The sequence below is a fragment of the Chelonoidis abingdonii genome, chromosome 10 (genome assembly GCF_003597395.2).
Source record: "Chelonoidis abingdonii isolate Lonesome George chromosome 10, CheloAbing_2.0, whole genome shotgun sequence".
In the NCBI taxonomy this organism is placed as follows: domain Eukaryota; kingdom Metazoa; phylum Chordata; order Testudines; family Testudinidae; genus Chelonoidis; species Chelonoidis abingdonii.
In genome coordinates this window covers 28,401,639-28,427,011 of record NC_133778.1, presented here as the reverse complement: position 1 = coordinate 28,427,011, position 25,373 = coordinate 28,401,639, and the positions used below count along the sequence as shown (strand labels likewise).

Genomic DNA, 25,373 nt, shown 5'->3' with positions numbered 1-25,373 from the left:
GAGGAATAGCTCAGTGGTTTGCGCATTGGCCTGCTAACTCCAGGGTTATGAGCTCAATCCTTGAAGGGGCCATTTAGGGAACTGGGGTAAAAATGTCTGGGGATTGGTCCTGCTTTGAGCAGGGGGTTGGACTAGATGACCTCCTGAGATCTCTTCCAAGCCTGATATTCTGTGATGCTTAGAATTTTGCATAGAGAAGATAACTATGAAGAAAGTTGAATTTACAAAGGCTGTGAGAATTTACATTAGTTAAGTTAGTGTACATTGTATTTATGCATTTACTGTATTTTAAAAATACATTAAAAGAAAGTTAATGTTGCAAAGTCAAGCACTCAGAAGTTAGGAAATATCAGAGTTAAAGTTTCATGTGCAATCATAGTTTCCCCCCTTATGCATATCCATTATGATACAGTCCTCAGTACATCACCACATCCTATTTATCCCACAAGGCCTCTGCCTCATTCAATGCATAGGATGGAGAGCGTACAAAGAATCATGTGTGAGTAGTGAATGAGGATAGTTTCTGTAAAGCCCTGCCTCATTTGTTGCAGAAGTTGTCAAGCTTCAACCATTCAGGCTGAAGCACAGGATTTTATAAAGGAAAGACCTATACCTGCAATAAGAATCTTAAAACAGTGCAGGGTAACCTTAACCATAGGTACTAGCTCTCCCTATTGTATATTGATATGCCAAAAGCTTCCAGATGAGTTCCATCCATGTAATCAGTATTATACTTGTCCCTTACTTTCATGTTTGTTTGGTTTTTTGCATAGATATGGAAAGACTGAGAGTTGAGATGGCACTTGAATTAAAAAGGCTCCCACGTAAGCTTTTTAATCCTTGACAACTCTGCCCCATTAAAGTGTGTTTAATAACTTGGAAGTAGACTCAATACTAGTTTTATTTTCTTCATGTGCTTATATAATCATTCAGTTGTACCGTACAATGTATGTGATGCAAAGAGACAAGACCCTTAACTGCTATCTGTAGAAATTACACAGGTAGAAGTAGAGTGTGTGTGTTAATGCTTCCTCATCAACTGAACAGTTGGCTGGAGTAAAATGTACCATGTAACAGTGTTATGTTCTTACAGAGGAGATAATAAAGGCAGATGTGTATTTTGAACAACTTGTTTTATACTACAAAGAAATAAAACCATCATAGGGCAAGTTATTTTAAATTCTGTAAACCATGTAAGCCATTGGGGGAAAAAAGTATCTGAGGAGAAAAGGAAAAAGCTTACTACAGTGATGTCTTGCACAATTATTGAAAAGGTTTTCCTATTCAATTCTAGGGAAGTTTTACATAGTGTTTCAAACACTAGTCCTACGTTACTATCAACGATCTATTTACAAAAGCACATCACCAGTTGTAAATTTTTTGCTAAAATGAACAAAAGTACAAAGTACAATGCTGATATGATTCCCAGTCTCAAAGTCATTATCACTTATCCTTTACATAAAACATTATTTTCAAAAACAAGACACTTTCAGAGAGCTAGCATAGCCCTATGAAGCAAACTTGATTTTTTTAAAGTAGCCAGTTATCACTTTATGTTCATAATTATTAGTTTAACTTGAAGATTCGTCTGTTCATATGAGCCATTCAGTTGCTATGAAGTTTCATAGCTCATTGCTGACAAACTACAGCCAATCTTCCATCAGCCAAAGTAGCCAGAAAAATTCTCCTAATAAGGGAGACAAATACACCCACCAGTGGCTAAACACTTGATTGAATTTTGCAAGGCAAGTCTTTATATAGGTGTTGATTTTACTGCATGAACACATCCTGTACAATCCCTGTAGCCAAGGCTTAAACTAGGGCCATGCTCTTAAAGGACAGTTCTTATGGTAACCCAAAGAAGTTCCTGCCCCCCCGCATCCAAGCCAGTTCAAAATGTGGTAAGCTGCTTTCACTTGGCAATTACTGCGCATATCTTACAGGATCTCTCTTTTTCAAGACACAAAACTAAATGCTGAGGCCTCAACATAAACATCCATCACTCTAATCACAGAGCTGATTATCCACAAGGGTGGTACAGTACTATACAGTAGTGGAGTCAACCTTGAAATGCAGATTTCTTGAACTTCTTGTCAAGGTGTTCCAGGAAAGGCAAACATCTACATTTTCTTCTGCTGGACCATACAGGTAAGATCTATAGCTTGGCTGTTTACCCACCACCAGTTTGGGCTTTTACTTGGCGATTTAACTAGCTAGAGAAAGTGGTTTCTGTGGGATATTCCAGCAACCTGAAAAACTGGACTGCCTCTCCTCTAAAAAAAAAAAAAAAGGCCATTACAGACCTCTTAACCACTAAAACATGGCCTACCAGTCAAATAAAGAAGACTGCTCATATCTACACCATGAGAAGTTTTCTGTTTTTAGAAATTTTGTGCTTTAGTTTCTCAAAACAGATTGCCCTGTCTGGAAAGTAAAAAATAAAACAATGTTGACACATTTCATTAATATATGAAAAGTAGGCTAGCAAGCTGATGCAGAAATCCCCTGAGTTGACATATACGACTGGAGATGTCTTTGTAACTAAGGAACAGATAGACATAAAAGTATTCCATTAGATCACAGCAGCTGCCAGATTAAAAAAAAAAAAAACTATGTTGGCAACACCTAGAGGTAGACAGACAACCCTTAAACTGGCAAAAGTGAACCATTTATACGTAATCCAAAAGCAGTAACTGGCTACTTTCACATAATCTAAGCATGAGGCCTCACCAGTTCTTCAACAGAGGATTCTGGGTTTACATATTAACTTGCTTTGCTTTTACTATGGCTATCTGGATGATTTGTGAAAATTGCCCCTACATTTCAACTAAGTTATTCACACCTTCTTTGCAAGTCACTTATGTCGGCTGGGCATATGTATTCTCTTAGTGCCGATTAAGTTTTAGAGCTGGGCCTGCCCAGTTCCTCACGGAAAATCTCTCTCTGAAAGATTTACCATTCACATTAAATACTTAGAAGCATCTTCCTGTAAAAGTCTACTGGTCTTCCAAATAGCATCCCAAGTAGTAGCAATTAGATCTCAGGTGTGAAAGTATCTCATTGTATGTTACTAGATAAATGGCACAGCAGACTACCCATTCCTTCACCTGAAAAAAAGCAGTAGCCATGGCAGGTTTTGGTCAGAATGCTTCAGTTTCACGTCTCCCGATTAGTATTTGTTGATGCCAAAGATTCTTACACCATGAAGCTGTGGCAACTTGGGGATAAGCACACTCAGGAGAGAAGCTGTGTTTAGGATGAAGTGTGCTGGATCATACTTGGTATAGAAGCTTGCCAGGAAATACCTGCAGAAACAAAGGGAGTAAAGAGAGCTGACAAATCTTGGTTTTTGTTAAATGAAGAGAATTTTAAAAAATTGTAAAGTCATCACGGGACTAAGAATGGATTCCAAGGATTTGGGGAGTGGGGTAAGGACAGAACAGAAACATTTCTCCCGCTTTAAGATGCTTTTATACTTTCACCAAATTATGGCCCCAGTATCTTTCTCCCACAACCCTAGGGTCAGGGTTTAGAAAAGCAAAAGCTAGATTTTCCCTCCCCTACCCTTTCAACCTGAGGTTCTGAAACTCAAAAGTTATAAGGCCAGCTGAGAACTCAGGTTTTAAGTGGCACAAGGTGGTGGCAGTTTTATATTTTAACCTAAATAAATTTCTCATAAATATTAATTAAACTCAGTGACCAGGCATTTGAAGTCCTTTAAGGCAGGGGTTTCAAACTGGGGATTGGGACCCCTCAGGGGGTCATGGGGTTATTACATGGGGGGTCGTGAGCTGTCAGCCTTCCCCCAAATCCCACTTTACCTCCAGCATTTATAATGGCGTTAAGTATATAAACAAGTGTTTTTAATGTACAAGGGGGGGGTCGCACTCAGAAGCTTGTTGTGTGAAAGGGGTCACTGTACAAAAGTCTGAGAACCCCTACTCTAAAGCAGAGAGGACACTGAAGTTGAGTATACTGGTGATCAGTCAGCAAAGTATTAAAAAAAAGCCTGCAACCCTTTTGATGTTTCCATTGCAAGTTTGCTATTGTAATTTAGCTAGCTGACAACCAGTTCAACTGGAAAAGTTAGAGAGCATGCCATAGATTCCAGCTTTTTGCCAGCTATCTCACACTTTTATTGAACCTGTATTCTCACCCCTTTTTCTGTTGTTACAGTCTACTTCTTTGCTAAAAAGAGCCACAAAACAAAGTGATATTGTGAGTTTCCTTTTGGGGAGGGGAGGAGGGTATTCTTTGCCTAAAGGGGTGTAATAGGATGTTTTTACATATTGTGCAAGCCAGGGCTCGAAAAATGCTCTTGCATTCTTGCCATGTCTTGCAAGTGGTAGGCTTTCCCTGAAAAAATAGAGAAGACTCTGACATCTGTTTCTGTGTAGTAGTGTTAAAAATTTAAGAAGTTTCTTGCCCAGATGATTTTGAAATAGCCTTCTAAATATGAACCAATGTAGAGTTCTCGTTCCAAGTCTGCCGGCAGCGCAGTGCTGCTGCTGCTGCTGCTGCTGCTAACACCTTTTACAAGCTGTAGAAGAGGACAACTATAGCAAGACTTTGAGATGTTTTATTGCTGCAACTTAGCATCCTGAGGATAGAATCGGGTCGATTTCATTCAGCTGATGCTTAGAAAGTCTATGAACAACCAGAGGCAGGTATTGGACTAATATGAGGTAGGGAGGAGGGGGCAGAAAAAAACAGTCTCTAGGATGGGGCAGATTGGCACAGACTTTGTTCCCCTAGAAGGCTAGGGAGGAAATGGGCAGTGTGCATCCTATCCCCCAGGAGGATCTAAGGTGGAGAACAGCAAGAAAGACCTTTTCCCCCCCCAAGAGCCAGAAAAGCAGAAGGAACCTTCAAGTTTTATCAAAAACAACTAGCCATCTTCCTTATAAGCCTCTGGAGGCCCTGAGCAGCTAGGAATCCTGGCATGCTCCTTGGTTCTCAGCAGCTGGGGACAAAGATAGGTCTCTCATCAGCACACTGTCCTGGGATCTTGCTGCTGGCAACTTATCACTAAATCTGGCTGCTTACTAGTAAATTCAGTCCTTGGGCTACTAGGTGTCTGATTACTTTTTCAAATGTGGTGTAGGACATGATCCTGCAAGTGTGGCTTAGCACTTTGTAGGACTGGTCCCTTAGTACTTAACTGACTTTCCTTCTATTTGCATATTTGTTGCAGTTACAATTCCACCAACACTGGCTGGGGTGTGTGAAGTTTCTAATCAATTGTATTTACACTGTTACATAACTTGTGTAAATAGAAACAGTCCTACTAGCAGAATGGAAAACTGACATGAAGTGCTATGGATCTGACTCATTAAGAGTATGGCAAAGTTCATAGAAAATGTGAGCTAGGCACTTTGGATGCTTACAAAAGATAAAATCACAAATGCTGAGACTCGAGTTACTGTTTTCAGCATGCACATGGTACTCTGAGGAAAATGTACTGTTAAGCTTCATAAAGAGCCCAATTCTACAGACCCTTTTGCTTTTTAATATTTGCTAAATTGGGCCTCTATTTCAATAACGGGGTTCAAAACTGCATGGAAAAGAATGACTGTAAACTAATTTAATCTCCAAACACACGCTCTCTAAATCTATCAAATAGAAACAAAAATAAATTAGGAAAAAGATTTAACAGATGTAAAGTACCACTAATTGATTAATTGAAGGTTTTTATTCCAAATATACATATATAATATTAAATTTCAAGTACACACATGAGACAGAATCATTCTAATAGTTCAGAACTCACAGAATTATTGGAGAGATTGTGAAGAATTTTCGTGAGGATGTAAATTGTACTCCATAGTCCAGTTGCTCCCAGTGTGTTAGCAGCCTGGCTTTCCCCTGGTCAGGTGTTTCAAAAGGAGTTCCCTTTACTGCATGTAAGAATACATACATTCCCTGGCAAAAGAAATTTTTGTAAAAAGTGGCATTATTATTATTATTATTATTATTTAATGTTTTGCATTACTGTAGCCTCTTCAGGGCCCCAATCAGAGCTATATTGTGCTAGGTACAGGTATAGGCACATAGTAAGAGAGTTCGTGCCATGAAGAGCTTGCAACCTGGACACACAAAGCATAGAAACAGGGCGAAGGGGCCATGAGGGCTGAAGGAGAAAGACACACAAAGAAGTGAAGTGACTTGCTCAAGGTCGGCAGGTCACTTGCAAAGCCAGGATTAGAACCAAAGATTCCTGGTTCCCAATCTCATGGCCTATCCACTAGATCAGTGCTTCTCAAAGTCAGGCTGCCGCTTGTGCCTGGAAAGCCCCTGGCGGTCTGGGCCAGTTTGTTTACCTGCCGCATCGGCAGGTTCAGCCAATCGTGCTCCCAAGGGCCACAGTTCGCCGCTCCAGCCCAATGGGGTCTGTGGGAAGTGGCACGGGCTGAGGGATGCGCTGGCCGCCCTTTCTGCGGCCCTCATTGGCCTGGAGCTGAAAACCGCAGCCAGTGGGGGCCGCGATCAGCCGAACCTGCGGACGTGGTTGGTAAACAAACCAGCCCGGACCGCCAGGGGCTTTCCCTGCACAAGCAACGGACCGGCTTTGAGAAGCACTGCAGTAGATTACACAGCAAAAATTAGATGATGGAACAGACTGTAAGTAAGAGCTCTAACAAGTTCAGGGCTGCTAATCAGTAGTCATAAAACACAATATTAAAGTCAGTTGTGAAGAAGAGAATGTGATGAAGCCCCCCTGGTAACTTTTAGACTAGTCCAGGGATCAGCAACCTTTGGCATGCAGCCTGCCAGTGTAAGTCCCCTGCCGGGCCGAAACGGTTTACCTGCTGTGTCCGCGGCTTTCACTGGCCACGGTTCGCCATCCCAGGCCAACGGGGGCTGTTGGAAGCAGCGGCCAGCACATCCCTTTGCCCGCACCGCTTCCCACAGCCCCCATTGGCCTGGAACGGCCAACTGTGGACGCAGCAGGTAAATAAACCGCCCTGGCCCACTAGGGGGCTTACTGTGGCAGGCCGTGTGCCAAAGGTTGCCGATCCTGGTCGAGTTAGTAAAATGAGCCCTTGAATAGAACTATGCTCACGCTGCATTTTTAGGATAGCAATCTTTACATGATTTGCCACTATCTAGGGAAAAGTCTTAGGCCATATCTACACTACAGCTTATGTTGGCATAACTTATGTCATTCAAGCGTGTGAATAAATCACCCCCCTGAGCGAAGTAAGTTACACCAACTCCCACTGACACAGCTACCACTGCTCACTAAGGTGGTTATATTACACCAACAGGAGTGCTGTATGTATAGACATGCCCCTATTGTTGATAGTGGGTTGTTGCTGGTCTCAGAATGCTAGATAAATGAATCTCAATTATGCCACAAGCTGATGGACTGTGGCTCCTGGTTCTCTAACCCTGACATAACATTTATACTCACATCTATAAATTTTAAATGATCACTGCAAAATTATGGCATCCTAAGGCAGAAAAGGCAGTTTGAGTAAAAAGAAAAGGCATTTTTTTCATGTCAGGTTGGCAGTGACTTTGGGGGTTTTTGCCTTCCCTGTAGCATGTGGGTGTGAGTCAGTTGCCCAGATTATCTGGGTATATCTCACTTAATAATTTCCCTGCCATTGTGGAGGCCTTGAGCACTGGTGCACCTCAGTCCCTCTTACTCTCTGCCTGTGGCACATAACAGTCTAGTCTCCTATGGGCTGTCATACTTTGGTCTAATTTTGGTTATTGGGTTTAGTGCACAGATGCTGAATGATGGTGGTGGTTTGTGATATCCAGGAGGTCAGACTCGGGACCACTAGATCATCTTCCATCTTTAAATTCTATGACTCTACGAGAATTATTTTTCAAGGCTCTCAGTGGGCAAACACTTATGCACGAGAGTAATTTTATACAAATCAGTAGTACCACTGAATTACTGCTTAAGTGTTTTCAGGATCTGGGTCAAATAGTTTAATTATAATCATGAATGAAAGTCCACTGAAGTCAGTTACCTTTCTTTTGCTTTCAGTGAAGGTTGGATCAGGCCCTGTGTGAAGATAGGGGTTTCTTTTTAAATTATGGAGAACTAATATAATCCCTTCTTCCAAAGTGTAAACAAGAAGCATAAAGCCCAGCAGATGTTTCCATCCTAATAATGTATAAAATGCTGTATTTTTTTTTCTGTTGCGTCAGAGTTCTTCTGCTAGATTAATAGCAAATACCAGGGGGTTACACACAGAGTATGTTCTCCTCAATGTGTGTGCTACTCACACTAATATTTAAGGCTTATCTACTTACAAATAGAACAGAGTGCATAGTTATTATCATAAATGCCAATTGGCTTGCTTTGTAACATTCTGGTTAATTTTCTAAAAGCTTTTAAAAACATTTTAAACGGTTTCCCTGATTCAAAGGCATTTGGTTGAACACTAAAATCAATAATTCCATCTTTTACCTTCTCTGTTTTTTTGCCCTTGTTAAAAACAGTAACCTATTGTTCCTTCCACTGTAAATGCCTAACACTCTGGATTGTGAATAAGTTTACTGCAGAAGATAAGACAGTTTGGCCACTTAGGATTTCACTGTCTATACCACCAAGAGTTGATTGTATCTTTTTCATCTTCTACATCACACAAACATATATACGTACATACATAAATGCCAGCTAATTTCTTAATGTATGTTACAAGACAGAGCTCTGTACTCACCAGATTGTGAATCACATTTGTTAAAGTCCATGCAACAGGAACACTGAAGAAGGGAATGCTGAGCAAAACAATATGAAGCATACCAACTCCAAGTGCATATGTCAGCCACATTCCACGACTGTTCATCACCCTAGTGTTTGGATTTACCTCACTATGGGCAACTCCTACGTTCATTTTGCTCTATAAAAATAAAATTGCATGAAGACTGATATCACAGGATTCATATATTAGAGATATTCAGTATATCCCACATCTAATTTTAAGACCAGGAGAGAGACTATTATTATAAATAATCTATAATGGGGTAACATAGCTAGAAAGAGCACATGTATTGGGTAGAACACAGGACTTTGAAGTCAAGAGTTCTGTCTTCTGGCATTGACTCAGTTTGATCTTGAATATCTATACAACAAGATTTGAGGACTATCATTCTGAAGCCGAGAATGTCCAAAGAGTCAGTATGTAGTGATGGAAACAGTTACAACCACGGCTGAAGTTCATAATATTCCCTGGTTGAGTCATCGCTGGGATTCATGGTCTGTTACTGTCCAATTCTTAAGTTCTCACCCATTTTAACTTTACGAATTACACCTATGTGGTGTACAGCTACAGTATGACTTGTATGTATGTTATGCCAAGTGCCCTAGAGACTATTGTTACATCATAGGTAATTCAACTGGTCACCACCCTTACTATACAGAAAATTTGCATATGACAATTTCATTAGGTTGTATGAGGGAGACTGCATGCATGGTAGAATATTTGTCCCAACTGCAACACCTATGCATCCAACTGCCACCCACACAAATCAACACATATCTTCCAGCACCACTCCCTAGACACAAACACCCAACACATGCAGCACAAACCCCTCATTCTCCACCCGCACAAATCTATACAACTCTCTCAGTGCAACATAACCCACACACAAATCAACAGTCATCCACACCACACCCTCCAAACATCACTCTGAAGAGTGCAATGTCAGCTGAATCAGTGTGAAGTGATGGAAATAGTCTAAACAAAAAGACCTCTCAGCCATGCTTGTAGCTATAACCAGGTTCAACTACCACTGGGATTTGCAATTTGTTACTTAAAAAAACAAAACTAAACTAAAAACACCCAACCACAACTTCATGATTCAGCTATTAGAATAACTCAAGCATTCTGCACCTCAGTTTTCCTAACTGACTGGGTTTTGTTTGGCTTAATATTTGCAAAGTGATTTGAGATCTCTAAGTGAAAAGTCCTTCACAATAATTTTAATATTTAAGTTTTAATTATTTGCCTGTGAGGCACCTGAGGTGTAGCAGATTGTATTTATTGGAGAAGTCCCTGCCCTCCTCTGCCCAACACCATTGGTCCTGGGTACTAAAATGACTTCTTCCATTTTTATCCACCACTTGTTTACAAAAATGCTGCCATGGCCTGCAAGGCTAGAACTACTTCTATTCATTTCCAAGAAAAATATATTTCTTTCCACCTAAAACAGGCTAACTGAAGTTATCAGCCTAGCAAGATTATAGATAGATAGATCAATCGATCTTGCAAACCACAGATTCATCTGGGGTGATGCTGTTTGCAGTGCATTCTTACACAAACCTATTTCCAAATCTGCACATGCAAAGGATGAATTACAACGCTCAAATCAGAAACACTCTCTGCCTACAAATGTGATAGTGGTCCCCACCATCAACAACACAGTTTAAGAGGAGAATCCAGATTGTTCTAGTACTGTATATAAATTGTAGAAATCACCCAGGTCTTTGCCTCTGCAATGTCTTCTTATTTCAGCTTGCTAAGAGACACACACTCTCACCCACAAAGATGAGCTCTGGTATATCACATCTGGTATACCTCCTGGTTCTGGCCAGAATCCAAGCCATATTTTGGCACATTGAAACTTTTTAAGGGGAATGAAACACAATGGATAAACTATTCTTTATAAACTATTAATGGATATAAAATAGTATAATTTTTCATATCAATGCACTTTAAAGTTCTACATGCCGCACCACAGAAAGGCAGCCACCTCTAGAGTGGAAGGCAGTAGCCAAATGGCAACCAGCACATTTCAGAAAAAGGTGTATGAGATGCGCATATGAGAGGTGACCATCCTTGGGGAACTGAGGGGAAAGAGGATATATTAGGCAGTGAAAATAGTGCAATCCGTACTCTTATGAAAAGCCTCATGTTTTTCATTGTCAATGCAAGCTGGTGAGAGCTCAGTTCCAAGGAGTCAGCCGAAAGATGCATATGGTAAACTTGAATTCCATGCAGTTTACTGGCTCAGAATGAAAAAGGAATTAGTTGGTCCTCTGATTTCAGGGACTCTAGGTCCCATCCCCTCAGTATGACAAGTAGGACTATAGTTCCTTTTCTTTTACAGATGACCCCTGACCAAGAGACCTCCTAGTCAAACTCTAATTGTTAGCTCTATTTTCAGCATATATTTAAGGCAAATTGTGTTTCTAGTCCACATGCTGATGCTGCCTCTCCCATGTTGGGTGTTGAGGCTGGGCAGGGATAAATGGGGCAGAAGTGATTTAGTGCTATTGACTTTTTTTTTTTTTAACCCCTTTTGGTACCATGCTGCAGCAAGGGCTTTTCCAAGCCAGCCAGAAACTTAGGGAACAGTACAGCACAACTGTAAAACAGAAACTTCACATTAAGATCCGATTAATGAAAAAACAATTACAGAATGTTTAAAAGCAAAACAATTCCCACCGTCCTTAAGAAAGGGATAAATAATAAATCAGACAATATCATATTGCCTCTATATAAATCCATGGCACGCCCACATCTTGAATGTTGCACGCAGATGTGGTCGCCCCATCTCAAAAAAGATATATGGGACTTGGAAAAGGTTCAGAAAAGGGCAACTAAAATTATTAGGGTGTGGAACGGCTGCCGTATGAGGAGAGATTAATAAGACTGGGACTTTTCAGCTTGGAAGAGACGACTAACGGGGGATATGATGGAGGTCTATAAAATCATGACTGGTGTGGAGAAAGTGGATAAGGAAGTGTTATTTATTCCTTCTCATAACACAAGAACTAGGGGCCACCAAATGAAATTAATAGGCAACAGGTTTAAAACAAATGAAACGATGTATTTTTTCACACAACGCACAATCAACCTGTGGAACTCCTTGCCAGAGGATGTTGTGAAGGCCAAGACTATAACAGGGTTCAAAAAAGAACTAGATAAATTCATGGAGGATAGATCCATCAATGGCTATTAGCGAGGATGAGCAGGGATGATGTCCCTAGCCTCTGTTTGCCAGAAGATGCATCACTTGATGATTACCTGTTCTGTTCATTCCCTCTGGGGCACCTGGCATTGGACACTGTCAGAAGACAGGATTCTGGGCTAGATGGACCTTTGATCTGACCCAGTATGGCCGTTCTTATGTTCTTCTCACATATCCATACACACATATAGTGATCACTGCTACAGTTAATCTGCTTGAAAAGCCATTTACCAGGTTAAGTGTTGCTCAATTCTTTTTGCCCCTTCCAACTTCATCGTCACAATTTACCAAAGAGAGATCGGATTCTAATGTCACACCTGCCTGAATCCAGAGCAAACCCAGTGAAGCCAATGGAATTAACTCCAGATACAGTCTTCAGGGTACTAGAGGTTAGAATCTGGCCACGGAATTTTAAAACGTTTCAGAACACAGTAAGTGTCCCCAGGCCTGTAAAATGCTTTAGTTCTTGACCACGTGAATACAGAGTTTTTAAGACAGGCTCCAATCGTTGAAAAGAGGGCTATCTATCCTTCCATCATATAATCGCAATGAGTTCCCTGTTAAAACAAGAGGCCAGCTACTCTATATCCCAACTGAGAGGCAGATACGGGTAAAACCCTTTACTTCCCCCGCCCCCCCAAAACAAACAAAAAAATCCAACGTATCATGCATGCATCGTCGCTATTTTGCTGATTGCGGCATGGCAGATTACACACACTCTCTCTACAAAGCAGCTTCACTCACAAACAATAGCCACTCTAGCTATTTGCATTCAGTGTGAATCGGAAAACGTCACCTTCGTTTCGTTTTCTGGTCCATCGTGGCCAATCTGACATACAATCAAGGAAAAGGCAGACGTCGAAGCCCGCAAGCAAGCTAGATCCATTTGCTGCAGAGCAGAGATCCTATGCACTGAAAAGTAGGAGCCTTGATAGAAAAACAGGGGTAGGCCCCTATCCAAGCCCCAGTGCAAGCGATTGTGTGTGTGCAGGGGCCTGCTGCTGCTTTGTTACCCGAGCAGTGCAGCCCTCTTTGTGGGGCCCTCTGGATCTAGGATGTACACAAACCAGCTCGCACAACTACGGCAGCCCCCTTTCCCCTGGGCACAACCCTCCTCCCCACTGCTCCGTCCGACCCACAGTAAGAGGGGACCTACCGCCTGGGCTCGCTTCCCCTCCGCGGCGCCGAACCGAACCGAACCGAACCGATCTCCCCGCTGCCCAGCGCGCTTCTCCCGACCAGCTCTCCGGCGGGCTGCCCGCTGCGGAGCGCGGCGCTGCTGCAGTACACGCCAGCCGCCCAGTGGTGCAGGCTGGGGGAGGCGGGGCCAGCAGCGAGGCAGGGCGGCCGCTCCGCCCTGGGGCCTTCCGAGCTGCAGAGCACTCCGGGGCCGGGACGCGGGAGCCGGGAGCGGCAGGTAATGGAGCGGCGCTAGCTTGTAGGCGCGGGTGGCCCGGAAGCAGGCGGCAGTGGGTTGATCTTTGGGCCGGAAGGCGGCTCTAGCGCTGCACGTGCAGCAGGGTTTTGTCTGGGGTCGCTGTTTGCCTCCGCCAGGCCACAGGTAACAGCGGGAAGGGGAGAGACAAGTGCTTGGCCTGGCACCGGGGGAAGGGCCGGCAGCGAGACTTCAGGAGTCTGACGTTCAGAAACGCCGAGCAGCCTCCGCCGAATGTAGCGGGTGTTGTGGGTCTTCCCCCAGCTCCTCTGGAAACGAGGCCTGAGGTGAACAACTGGGTGATGCTGTCACATCCCTCAACCTCAGCAAGGCCTAGGGGGTGGAGAGGGGAGCACAGGCTGAAGGGGGCACGTTTCATTTGCTAGTGCAGGGAGTTTAAAATGACACTGGTATTCGCTGTCACTTCATTTGTGTCGTTCCACATTTGGATCTGAATAAGGTACCACAGTACAAGTGAAATGATGCTAGATTGTGAGATAAGCAGGTAAATGTGGGTTTAAAAGAGGGAAGGGAGGGGAGGGGGCAGACAATGCAGTAAACAGAGTTTTTTCAGGGCAGTCTGAGACCATAGGAATGAATGCTTCCAAGAACTAAGGATCATTACAAACCTTCACCAACTTTTTCTCCAGGTAATAGGTGCACTTCTTTGACCTGCCCTCTCTAACGAACACATAGCAGCATCTATATTTAAAAAACACACCACTGGAAGGCACTCGGACACTATGGTGATGGGTGAGGTATAATAATCTATAGAGAATAGAACAGGCTAGAGATTTGAGAGTGGCCTGTGTGTATGGTTAGTTTTTGCAACGGTTTTTCCAAAGCATGAAGTTCTCACAGCTGTAGTGATTATCTTAGAAGTAGATATATGCTGTATTATCAGCTAATGGGGTAACAACTCCTTTCCCCTTTCCCATACACATACTGTTAAAGTAACATTATGGTTGAAATTTTCCATGAACAGAAATCCAGAGATTCAAATTTATGACCCTCACAACAACAATTGTAATTCAACCAGTTTCTACAGATGTCCTGCTTTGGTTGAGTGTATATGGTTTAACCATCAGAGTCCAGCTCTGCCACCTTTTGATCTTTGCCCTTGTCCTATGAGATAAATTATCTTGTCTTTTTTATTTAAAGACGGTCTGCTCGTAATGAACAGGCAGAAGGATGCCCAGGTTGAAGGGATGTGTCTGTGACTGATACATAGAAACCACTCCTCTTTCCACAGCCCAGTCCAAATGCCCTTTTCTCTATAAGGGTATTCATATGGAGGAAAGAAACCCTTCATCTATGGCAGAGGTGGGCAAACTATGGCCTGCGGGACCCTCCTGCCTGGCCCCTGAGCTCCTGTCCCAGGAGGCTACCCCCAACCTCGGGTCCCTCCCCTGCTGTTTCCCCTCCCCCGCAGCGTCAGCTCACTCTGCCACCCGTGCAATGCTCTGAGCGGCGGGGCTGCGAGCTCCTGGGGTAGTGGAGCTGCAGAGCCCAGCCTGACCTGGTACTCTGTGCTGCGTGGTGGCGTGGCTGGCTCCAGCCGGGCGGCATGGCTGCCTGTCCTGGTGCTCTGGGAGGTGCGACTGTAGCGCTGCCAGCCACCTGTGCTCCAGGCACAGTAAGGGAGCAGGGAGGGGTTGGATAGAGGGCAGGGAAGTTCGGGGTGGTGGTCAGGGGTGTGTGTCGACAGGGGTCGGGGTGGTCAGAGGGTGGGGAACAGGGGTTGAATGGGGGCAGTCGGGAAGGAGGGTGGGTAGATGGGGCGGCAGGGGGCAGGCAAGGGCAGGGGTTCTGGGGATGGTCAGGGAGAAGGGGTGGTTGATGGGGCTGGGGTCTCAGGGGGGCAGTCAGGAATGAGAGGAGAGGTTGGATGGAGTGGCAGGGGGCAGTCAAGGGCAGGGATTCCGAGGGCTGTCAGGGGCAGGGAACAGGATGAGTTGGATGGGACAGGAGTCCGGGGGAGGCTGGCAGGGGGCAAGAAGCAGGAGGGTCAGATATGGGGCAGGGCCGGGCCACACTTGGCTGTCGGGGAGGCAGAGCCTCCGCTGACCAGCCCTCCATACAATTTTGGAAACCCAGTGTGGCCCTCAGGCCAAAAAGTTTGCCCGCCTCTGATCTAGCAGCTCAGAGCCACATCAGAACTGCTCCCATGTCCAGGGCCGGATTAACTTTTTGTGGGCCCGGCGCCAAACATATTTGTGGGCTCCCCTGGAGAATGATTGTAAAAGGGGCTGGAGGTAAAAGCACAGTGGGGCAGGAGCTAGGGTTGGTCTCTGGAGCAAGGGAGGGGTCGTGGTAAAGTGCAAGCACGGCAGGGCTGGGGAGGGGGTAAACAGGATCCCCCCTGCCCCTGCCCACATAGAACGGGTACCTACACGGTTTTAGCCCATTCTCTTTGTCTCTCTCTGGACTGAGCTGCCCTTCCTCCCACAGCAGCAGGACAGGTTCTTTTCCAGCCCTTTGGGGTGGGTGTTGGGAGTGGGAGGAGTGGAGGCTAATGTGGTTACTTCTATAACTGGACATTTAGTTTCCAGTCAGCACTGCTAACTGGACACTCAGGTCTCATTTTCTACTGGAGTTTCCAGTTTAAAACTGGATACCTGGCAACAGGGCTGGAAAAGCCTGAGGGGGGGGAGAGGGGCAAGCAATCATTTTTAAAAGTAAGAGGGCTAAGCCTTGGGGGGTGAGGGGGAGGAAGTGGTGGGTGGGCGAGGGAGTGGAGAGGAGCTAGTGGGCAGGGCCATGTCTGCTGTACTGCCCTGGTAGGTCGGAGACTGTGGGGATCAGCTGACACAGTATCCAGGGCGGGTGCAAGGATATTTTGCACCCTAGGCAAAACTTCCACCTTGCGCCCCCCTCCACACCTCTTCTGCCGCCAGAGCAACGCTTATAAATTTTCAAAAATAAATACAGTGGAGTCACATCTTACATGGGGGTTAGGTTCACCCAGGCCTGCAGGAGGCTGAGCGGGGCCAGTGGCCAAGACCCTGGCTGGCAGGAGCCGGCCCACGGCTGGCCCTGCTCAGCCCGCTGCTGGCTGAGTGAGCAGAACCTCAGGTCGGCAGCAGGCTCAACGGTGGCCAGGATGCGCAGCCTGCCATTAAAAAAAATTGCCTTGCTTGCCACCTTTGGCATGCCTGCCGTAGGTTGAAGACCCCTGTTCTAATGTATACTGTGTATACCGTTCTTTATGGTAATTTTCACTATATGTGATTTTCCTCTTATGCAGTGACTTTAGAACCTAACCCCTGTGTAAGATGTGACTTCATTATAGTGTAAAAAAAAAATTTGGGGGCACCGTTTTTTGGCACCCTCAAATCTTGGCGCCCTAGGCAGTCGCCTAGTTCGCCTAGTGGTTACACTGGCCCTGACAGTATCCCCAGCCCAGGTGATGTAACAGCCAGTGGTGGATTTAGAGTTAGTGGGGCCCCCCAGCCCTGTGCTCAGCTTCATTTTTGGGGCTCCTCCTTGGGACCCAGCAGAGGAAAAGAACATTCTCCCTTATCTCCCCCTGCCCCTTTTTTTCATCCTTTTTTTTTCCATCCTCCTCCTATAAGAAATAGCAAGTAAATGAAAATAAAGTGAGGTACATTGATTGTTCTTGTAGTCTAACTTATTTTTCCACAGACCACTTGAAAATCACGGAGGGTCTCGATGGACCGCTTAATGATCTTTCCAAATATTGTAAAAAAATGTTCGGATGTGGGGTCTAGCCAGGAGCTAGGGCAAGGGTGGGGGCTAAGGGTTGGGGCAGGAGGTTGGGGTGTGGAGCATTTACATGGGGCAGCTCCTGTTTGGTTCTCAGGATGGGGCTGGGGATGTGAGGGGGTGCAGAAGTCAGGGCAGGGGAGGTGTGAGGGGTGCAGGGGTCAGGGCTGGAAAGGTGTGAGAGGAGTGCAGGGGTCAGGACAGGGGGCTGGATGTGTGTGAGGGGGTGCAGGGGGCTGGGTGGGGAGGAGCAGGAGTCAGGGCAGGGGGGTGTGAGCAGGGTGTAGCGATCGGGGGGGCAGGGGGCTGGGGGCGTGGGCTGGGGTCTTGGGGGTGCTCACGCAGGGTGCTGAAGCGGGTATGGCCCATTCCAGCCCCTTCCCCAAGGCCTCACCCCTCCCTTCTCCTCCTCCTCCCCGGAACTGCGAGTGTGCTGAGGCTCCCTCCTCCTCCCCTACTCCTGCTGGCAAGCAGCAGATCCAGCTGATCGGCAGCGGGTGGGGGGGAGGGGAGGAAGGAACGCAGCATGCTGGGGAAAGAGGCAGGGGAGGAGTCAGGCTGCTGCCAGCAGAGGCAGCTACGGAGCCCCAGCAGCCCCCAGGGTCAAGGTTCTCCGACGCCACAGGAGAGATTCGGGGGCAGAGAAGAGCAGGCCGTGGCCCCTTTCGACTGCTGTGGGCCCAGCGCCAGTGGCGCCATTGTAAATCCAATATTGTTCCATGTCCTTATGGAGCAGTCTATGTAGCCGCCCTCCTCTCTTCCTCTGAAGTCAGTTTCAGGTAGGCCATGTGGAGCTGGACTCCATAGTGTGCAGGAAGTGTGCACCTTATGTTAGATTGTGAGTTTTACCACTGTCCTGTGACATGTCCTCTGCATAGAGTCATCTGCTCTCACAGAGGAAGGGGGCAAGATGTGGGGCTGTTGTGCATGAATAGGTATGGCTGAGATCCCTTCTATAGCTCCTCCGCTTCTTCTGTCAACGTATACTGTCCCCAGACCTTAGTGCCAGTGATACTCACGGTCAAATAAAGACATTCAGCAAGCTGAAGTTGGGGTTTTTTGCTTTGTTTTTACACAATCAGCCATGCTAATTTCAATTTAAAACACAGTGGGGAAATATCAATACTTGCCAACTGATCAAGGGTAAACTTGGCAGAGGAAATGCTCAAGCATCTGAGAGGACACTATAAAATCAGTAGTTAAAAATTATTTGAAATACTTATTGAAATTCTCTGACACTGTCCTTTTTAAAGACAAAGCCAATAATATTATAGTTTGCAAGTATATAACAACATAAATCTTTAAAGAACTGTATAAACATTAAGTCGTGGTAGTCCATTGATCCGATGATGACAAATCTGTGCAGATCATCTATTGTTGGTCTCATGGTGTGCCCTCTGATGACTATAGAAGCCAATTCTAGAGGTGCACATTTTGCTGCAGATGGTACATGGGAAGTTCGCGGTCAGTGGGTTGTGCGCTGCTGGTGCTCTGTGACGTTGTTTGCGTGCCTCTTGTAGACACCGGCAGTGTCTTCCTCAAAGGTGATGCAGGTATTTCTGACTGTTGCACGCCACTGTGTTCTGTCGCTGGCGGCATCCTCAAGGTCCCTAAGTTTGATACTGCTGTTCTGCAGGTTGGCTTTGATGGTGTTCTTGTAACGTTTCCATGGACAACCTATATGCCGGATGCCCTGGGAGAGCTCACCATACAGAAGCTGGCGGGGGATTCTATTGGCATCCATGCGGCTGACATGACCAGTCCAACGTAGCTGTGACTTCATGATCATCATTTCGATGCTTGTCATCTGGGCTCTCTCGAGGACCTCAAGATTGGGCACTTTGTCTTGCCAGCGGATTTTCATGATGTTGCGGAGGCAGCGGATGTGGAATGCTTCGAGCTGCTTGATGTGACGCCTATATAGTGTCCATGTTTCCCACCCGTACAAAAGAGATGAAGGAACAACAGCTCTGTACACCAGCAGTTTTGTTGACATCTGGATGTTGTGGTGGTTTAAAACTTTGACACGCAGACAGCCAAGTGCCTGGCTTGCTTTGGATATTCGTGCGTTGATCTCAATTATCCAGTGATCCATCACTGGATATGACACTACCCAGGTATTTAAAGTTCTCCACTACTTTAAGCTGAGTGCCGTCAATGGAGATACTCGGGACAGAAGCATTTGATCCAGGTGCAGTTGATGAGAAACTTCTGTCTTTCCGAGGCTGATAGTTAGTCCAAAGAGTTGCGAGGCCTCAGGCAAACTTGTTGACAATGTGCTGAAGATCATTTTCAGTGTGAGCCATGATGGGGCACAGTCTCGGCAAAGAGTGCCTCAAAGAAGGAGTTTCTGCACTGTCTTAGTCTTTGCATTCAGGTGACGGAGGTCAAAAAGTGAACCATCGTGCCGGTATTTCAAGTATCATACCTCGATCCAGATCTTTCATTGCATGGTTAAGGATGCATGCAAAAGAACAGGTTAAATAGGAACAGGAGCGAGAACACATCCTTGTTTCACGCCATTGGTGATGTTGAAGGGGGCTGATGTGGCTCCATCAGACAATACTTCGCCTGTCATGCTGTCATGAAAAAGGCGTATAATCTGGACAAATTTCTTGGGCAGCCAAGTCGTGTTAGAATGGTCCAAGGGCTTCCCTGTTGACAGTATCAAATGCCTTTGTCAGATCTATGAAGACAGCATACAGGTACATGTTCTGTTCAATGCACTTCTCTTGTATTTGTCTGACAGCAAACACCATGTCGACTGTGCTCCAGCCACGTCAAAAACCACACTGACTTTCAGGTAGATTTTCCTCAGAAATACTGGCTATTAGGTGGTTCAAGATGATGCGGACGATGATCTTCCCTCCAACGGAGAGGAGGGATATGCCTCTGTAATTTCCACATTCTGCTTTGCTGCCTTTGTTCTTGAAAAGAGAGACAGTAGTCAGCGTCGCGGACGTCCTGTGATATGTTTTCATCCTCCCAGATGCTGATGATCACGCTGTGGAACGGTGCTAGTGCTGCTTGACCTGCTGCTTTGTATATCTCTGCAGGTATCCCATCTTTTCCAGGAGCTTTTCCTGAACTCATCTGGCTAACAGCTTTCTTAATCTCATCTATAGTGGGCGGAGAGTCAAGATCTGTCAGAGCAGGTTGTTGTGGAATTTCATTGAGGATATTATTATTCATGGTTGATGGTCTGTTGAGAAAGTTGCTAAAGTGTTCTCACCATCTTTCGTTGATGCCTTCTTTATCTTTAATCAGCGTTGTGTTGTCTGATGAGAGCAATGGGGTGGTCCTTAGTTTAGAAGGTCCATAGACAGTCTTAATAGCGCTGAAGAACATCTTTGAGTTGTGGTTATCAGCATAGTGCTCAATTTCTTTGGCTTTGCTCTCCCACCAATTGTCTTGTATCTGATGGAGGTCTTTCTGTGTTTTGCTCTGAAGGTACTTGAAATGGTTCTGTTTAGAGACTGAGGAGGGATCATTCTGCCATTTGATAAAGGCTTTTCTCTTTACTTCCAGTGCTAAGCATATTTCGTCTTGGTTCTCATCAAACCAGTCCTGATGTGTTCTTTTCTTTGGTCCAAGAGATGTTATTGCTGTGTCAGTCACTATCTGCTTGAACTGGTCCCACTCTTCGGTTACAGTACCGATCAGTTGTCCATAGGATGTCAGTTTGTCATCAGGACTCTTCTGGAAATTATTGAAACATTGAGCATCCTTCAGTTTGGCTATGTTGAAAGCAGGTTGCACATGCTTAGGGCGTTTGTGCCGAGAGGGAGCGATGTAAAGTTGAAAAGACGTCCTGACTAATCTGTGGTGTGTCCAGCACTCTGTGCCTCACATTACTCTGGTGATCAGTACATCTCGGATGTCTCACCTTCTGACAATGGCGTAATCTACCAGATGCCACTGTTTGGACCTAAGGTGCATCCACGTCGTTTTGTATTTGTCCGCTTGTCAGAACAGAGTGTTGGTAATGATCAGGTCATTTTCAGAACAAAGGCTCAAAAGGAGTAGTCCATTGCTGTTCATTTTGCCTACACCATGTGGCCCGGTTACTCCTTTCCAGTTCTCGCTGTGAGCCCCGACTTGGGCACTGAAATCTCCAAGTAGGAGTAGTTTGTCTGTTACAGGTGTGGCCTTGATCAGTCTGTCAAGATCTTCATAGAATTGTTCCTTTGAGTTGTCAGAGCATGTTAGAGTGGGTGCATATGCACTAATGATGGTGGCATGACATTTGGCATTTAGTGGGAGCATAGTTCCAGCAATCTTTCATTGATACCTGCTGGAAGGTCTGGGAGTTGATGCATCAGTGAGGTTTTTATTGCTGACCAACTCCATGTATTCTGTCCTCTATCTCAGTCTTACCCTTCCAGAAGAAGGTGTAACCACTTCCTGGTTCGCTCAAGAAACCTTCCCCCGGCAATCTTGTTTCACTTAATGCCGCTATATCAGTGTTGTAGCGGGCTAGTTCTCGAGCAAAGAGAGCTGTTCTTCTCTCAGGTCTTACAACAGCTTCTCGATCCACGAGGGTTTGAATATTCCATACACCAATGGTGAGTTTCCTCAAATTTTTCTTTTGGTTTCGGCCGCAGATAGGGTTGAATTGCCAGCCACGGCTTGCTGGCCAGTTGTTGTAGGGCAGGCAATTTTTAGGCCACCTTTTCTAGGCCCCTTCCTTACTAGGGTGAGCAGTGCTGTCCTAAAGAGGGCGGCTCAGACGCCTGGGATGCTGCCAGGCAACTCTACTGCCTCGAGTACAGAGCTGGACGACCACCTATCCACAGGCCACCTGTGTGCAAGATTGGGACTACAACTCCCAGTGGTATCCTCCACCTGTCGCCTTGCCCCTCCCCCGTCGCCACAGGACTTGGATGGTATGATGATGATGTTTGATGATTTTCACTGGACCTGTGCATGAAAGCTTTTTAAGTGGTAGAGCCATTGCACGGGAGTAATCCCAGTCTCTCGACCTTAGAAGCCAGACACCAATGGTACGAAAAATCGTCACGACTGGTAACTTCTTTGGTTGCGGTGGATGGCCTTGATGTCTTTCGTGCCTCATCAAGCCCTTTGCTTTCCACAAAGCATTGCAGAACCGCCTTCTTGGCCGTTGGATCTTAGTGATCTCTTTCACCCAGTCCACCGGAGCTGACGTCGCATGTGAGGAGGCATATCCCTAATTCACTGAGGGTTTGAGTCCCATCAGTTGCTCTCACCTGGTTTGGCCGGCCTGTCGAGGCCATTGCCTGGAGTGTGGCCACTGCGCATGCTGCAGCTACTTGGAGCCACAGGTGAGAGCTGAGTGACACGTGGGGACCAAAGTGAACGGACCACCCCCGAAGGGTACAACAAGTCCCCCCATCAGAGGTACTACCCCTCCCTGGACACCCCATACACCCCAAACATTAACTAATATCCACTTTATTGCCCCAATTCTGCCATTATGCATTTACTTTACACGTGAGTATAATTAGTTTCAGGGTGTATAAAGGTAAGTACATGCATAAGTGTTTGCAGGATCAGGATGTCAGACTGTGAACTCTTCAGTGCAGGGAATATGTCTTTATCTTTATTTGTGAAGCACCATGTATGTTTTATGGCTGTGTGTAAGTGTTTTATAAGTAATAATAGCACCCCTTTGTGACAGGTATGGTAAGTATTATTCCCATATTACTGATAAAGGATATTGAGAGACAGAGAAATTAATGACCTGCTTGAGGCATGTGGTGAGTCTATAGAAGAGTCAGGATTAGAGTTTTGGAGTCCTTGGCTTCTATTCTCATGCTTCTGCCCTAGTCACACTATCACTGAATATGACCATTTCTAACAGACCAAAACCCAACCCTCTGTGGGCCATATTCTGCTTTTAGATTGTACATAACTCCAGTTAAGTCAGTATGTGTTACACCGGCATAGCTGAGCACAGAATTTGGCTCAGTAATTTTAGGTAGATTTTAAAAAGCCTGATCTCAGAAGGGTTAGAAAAAAGAGGGGTTTGTGACTTTCAGATTTTGGTACCAGTCTTGGGCTCCTCATGGTCAAGAGGGGTCCACCTATACAGATATGATTGCATGATCAGGACCATATACTGTAATCATTTAGTCAAGGAACATGCAAGTGCTCACATTAGTATTGAACAGAAAACAAATGTAGCTGAAAAGATAACCATGGGACTATGTACTGTTTTGCCCATTGCTTAGTATTACTCTGAATCCTTGCGTTGTCTAACGTAGAAGTTCTCTACTGTCAAACTAATGTTTTCTGATATAGGACCTGACGCTACTCAAGATCTCTCCTTGTGAATGTATAGTTGGTACTGTTTCCCTAATTGCATGTTTCACCTAACTAAATGTAGTCACACTGATCATTGAAAAGTGATTGAATAGAAATGTCATCATGTTTGTAATGCAGTCTTTAAATTCTTGTTCTATTATATTTCCATCCAGCTCCTCTGATTCTAAAAGCCCAGGGATGAAGCAGTTGTCAGCAGAAACTGTCCGTCTCCTTTCAAGTTCTCAAGTGATCACGTCAGTTGTCAGTGTAGTGAAGGAGCTGATAGAGAATTCCTTGGATGCCAATGCCACAAGTATTGATGTTAAACTGGTAAGTCTTCTCTGGTACTAAGTTAGACTTAAGATGGAAAATTGGATGGTAACATACTGGGGAAATTTCTGCTATGTTGCGTAAGGGTGTAAAAGTCTCCTTTTAAAATATGTATATCATTTATAAATGTGCATATTTTAATGCTAAAGTTAATGGGCAAAACTCTGCCAGGAGTTACATATGTGCATCTCACTTAATGTCGCTGGCCATGTAGGGGTGTAACTGAGGACATAATTTGGGCCAATGAGCAGACCTAATGAATCATTGTAGACTTGCTTTAATATGTCAGTCTTTATAAAAACACCAGAAATGACTCTGACTGAACAGTTGCTTGTTTAGAGATTGTTGGCCATACTAGTTTAGTTTTCACAGTTATGGGCACAAATGTGCAAACACCTAAACCCAGTTCTTGCAAAGAAAACCACCTGGTGGACCTCCAGGCCCATTTAGAGCCCCACTGAAGTCAATGGAATTTTACACAGTTGTCACATTTCACATTTGATTAATAGTATGCAATCTTGGCATGCAGTAGAAAAACAAGTATACAAAATGTTGTCACTGGCCAGGTCAGAGGCTGTTTTTCAGGCTTTTCTAACAAGAACATTTAACTTCTTATTTTTTCAAAGTCTTCAGCTAGTACTAGTCAGAACAATGTATCAGTACCTTTTGTAATATTTTTTAACAAGATATTTTAAAAGTTAGCATGTTACCTAGAAGAAAACAATGCGTTCTTTCCCAGACAAAAAAAACTTGGCAAATAGATCAGTTTCTCTTGATGCAGGAAATTTTTCTATTCTTGAAATATTTCAGCTAATGAAAAATAACACTGTTTATTTGCTAAGTACAAAAGATCACTGATACATGTTGTAAGAACTGGTTTGTTCACAATGTAGAAATCCCAATGTCCTTTCCTAAAAAATATAGTAGCTATTTGAGTTATTCCCAAATTGTAAACTCAGATACCACCTGGCAGACATGAGTGCCATATAATTTCCACCAACTTCTTGGATTGCTTCCCCTAAGCTACAAATATCACTGTGTTATCTGAATAGGATTTCAAGCATCTCCTGTCTGTGCTCCACCCTCCCTCAAACACTGAACAAAGTGCTCATTTGCACTGTCTGCATCACTTGAGATGGAGACGCATTATTTTCTTATGATTAGTTTATTGAAGGTACTGTTGTCATTCTTGCCTCCTGACTACTCATGTTTAGTAGTATCTTACTGCATTGGGAATGCTCATGGAGTACAATAGTATTTCACTTTTGAGTAAGGGTATCAGAATCTGGAACTGTCAAAACTCATGGAAGACCACAGAAAGTCAATAGGAATTTTCTGTGGTCATTGTGTATGACCCCATCTCTCGTAGTGAAATCAAGTGTTCTTCTAACAAGAGGGGTAAAATGAGGAACCCCACAGCAGCAATAAGAAAGAACCCTCAGGATCTCTCAGCTAGGAAAGAATAGACCCACTCAAGAACAAGCCCAGCCACTTCTGCTCATGATCCATGGTGTTGAAGGCAGTTGATAGATGTCAAACATCCATACTGGTGGTATTATTATTACCAATTGCAAGAAGGAGATCAAATAAAGCAACAAGGGCTATTTCTGTGTCATACCCCATCTGTAACTAGTGTGACAAGGTTCAAGGAGATATGATATGT

The 25,373-nt window shown here is 44.8% G+C and overlaps 2 protein-coding genes across 12 annotated transcripts in view; one reads left to right on the top strand and one right to left on the bottom strand.

Annotated features, from left to right (window-relative positions):
* The window catches only part of PMS1 (PMS1 homolog 1, mismatch repair system component), a 109,907-nt gene that overhangs the window by 2,220 nt on the left and 82,314 nt on the right, over positions 1 to 25,373 (top strand). For 2 of the 10 annotated variants that reach the window (XM_032802616.2, XM_032802624.2), the window contains exons 1-2: positions 13,273 to 13,351; positions 23,554 to 23,710. In XM_032802616.2, coding sequence (XP_032658507.1) covers positions 23,579 to 23,710 — 132 coding nt within the window. In that variant the 5' untranslated portion in view covers positions 13,273 to 13,351; positions 23,554 to 23,578. Of the gene's footprint in view, positions 1 to 13,272; positions 13,496 to 13,539; positions 13,657 to 14,534; positions 14,693 to 22,125; positions 22,268 to 23,553; positions 23,711 to 25,373 lie in introns of those variants that run through there. The other 8 variants (XM_075070052.1, XM_075070054.1, XM_032802621.2 and 5 more) reach the window with 7 other exon arrangements.
* ORMDL1 (ORMDL sphingolipid biosynthesis regulator 1) lies at positions 1,115 to 13,182 on the bottom strand. Of its 2 annotated transcripts, none has more exons than XM_032802639.2 (4): positions 13,091 to 13,182; positions 8,682 to 8,861; positions 5,771 to 5,922; positions 1,115 to 3,305 (listed from the first exon to the last, which is right to left on the bottom strand). In XM_032802639.2, exons 2-4 carry the CDS (start codon positions 8,853 to 8,855, stop codon positions 3,170 to 3,172), a joined length of 462 nt encoding a protein of 153 aa, XP_032658530.1. In that variant the 5' UTR covers positions 8,856 to 8,861; positions 13,091 to 13,182; the 3' UTR covers positions 1,115 to 3,169. The 2 variants fall into 2 exon arrangements, with proteins under 2 accessions (XP_032658530.1, XP_074926164.1); XM_075070063.1 differs by lacking the exon at positions 13,091 to 13,182 and adding an exon at positions 12,731 to 12,823.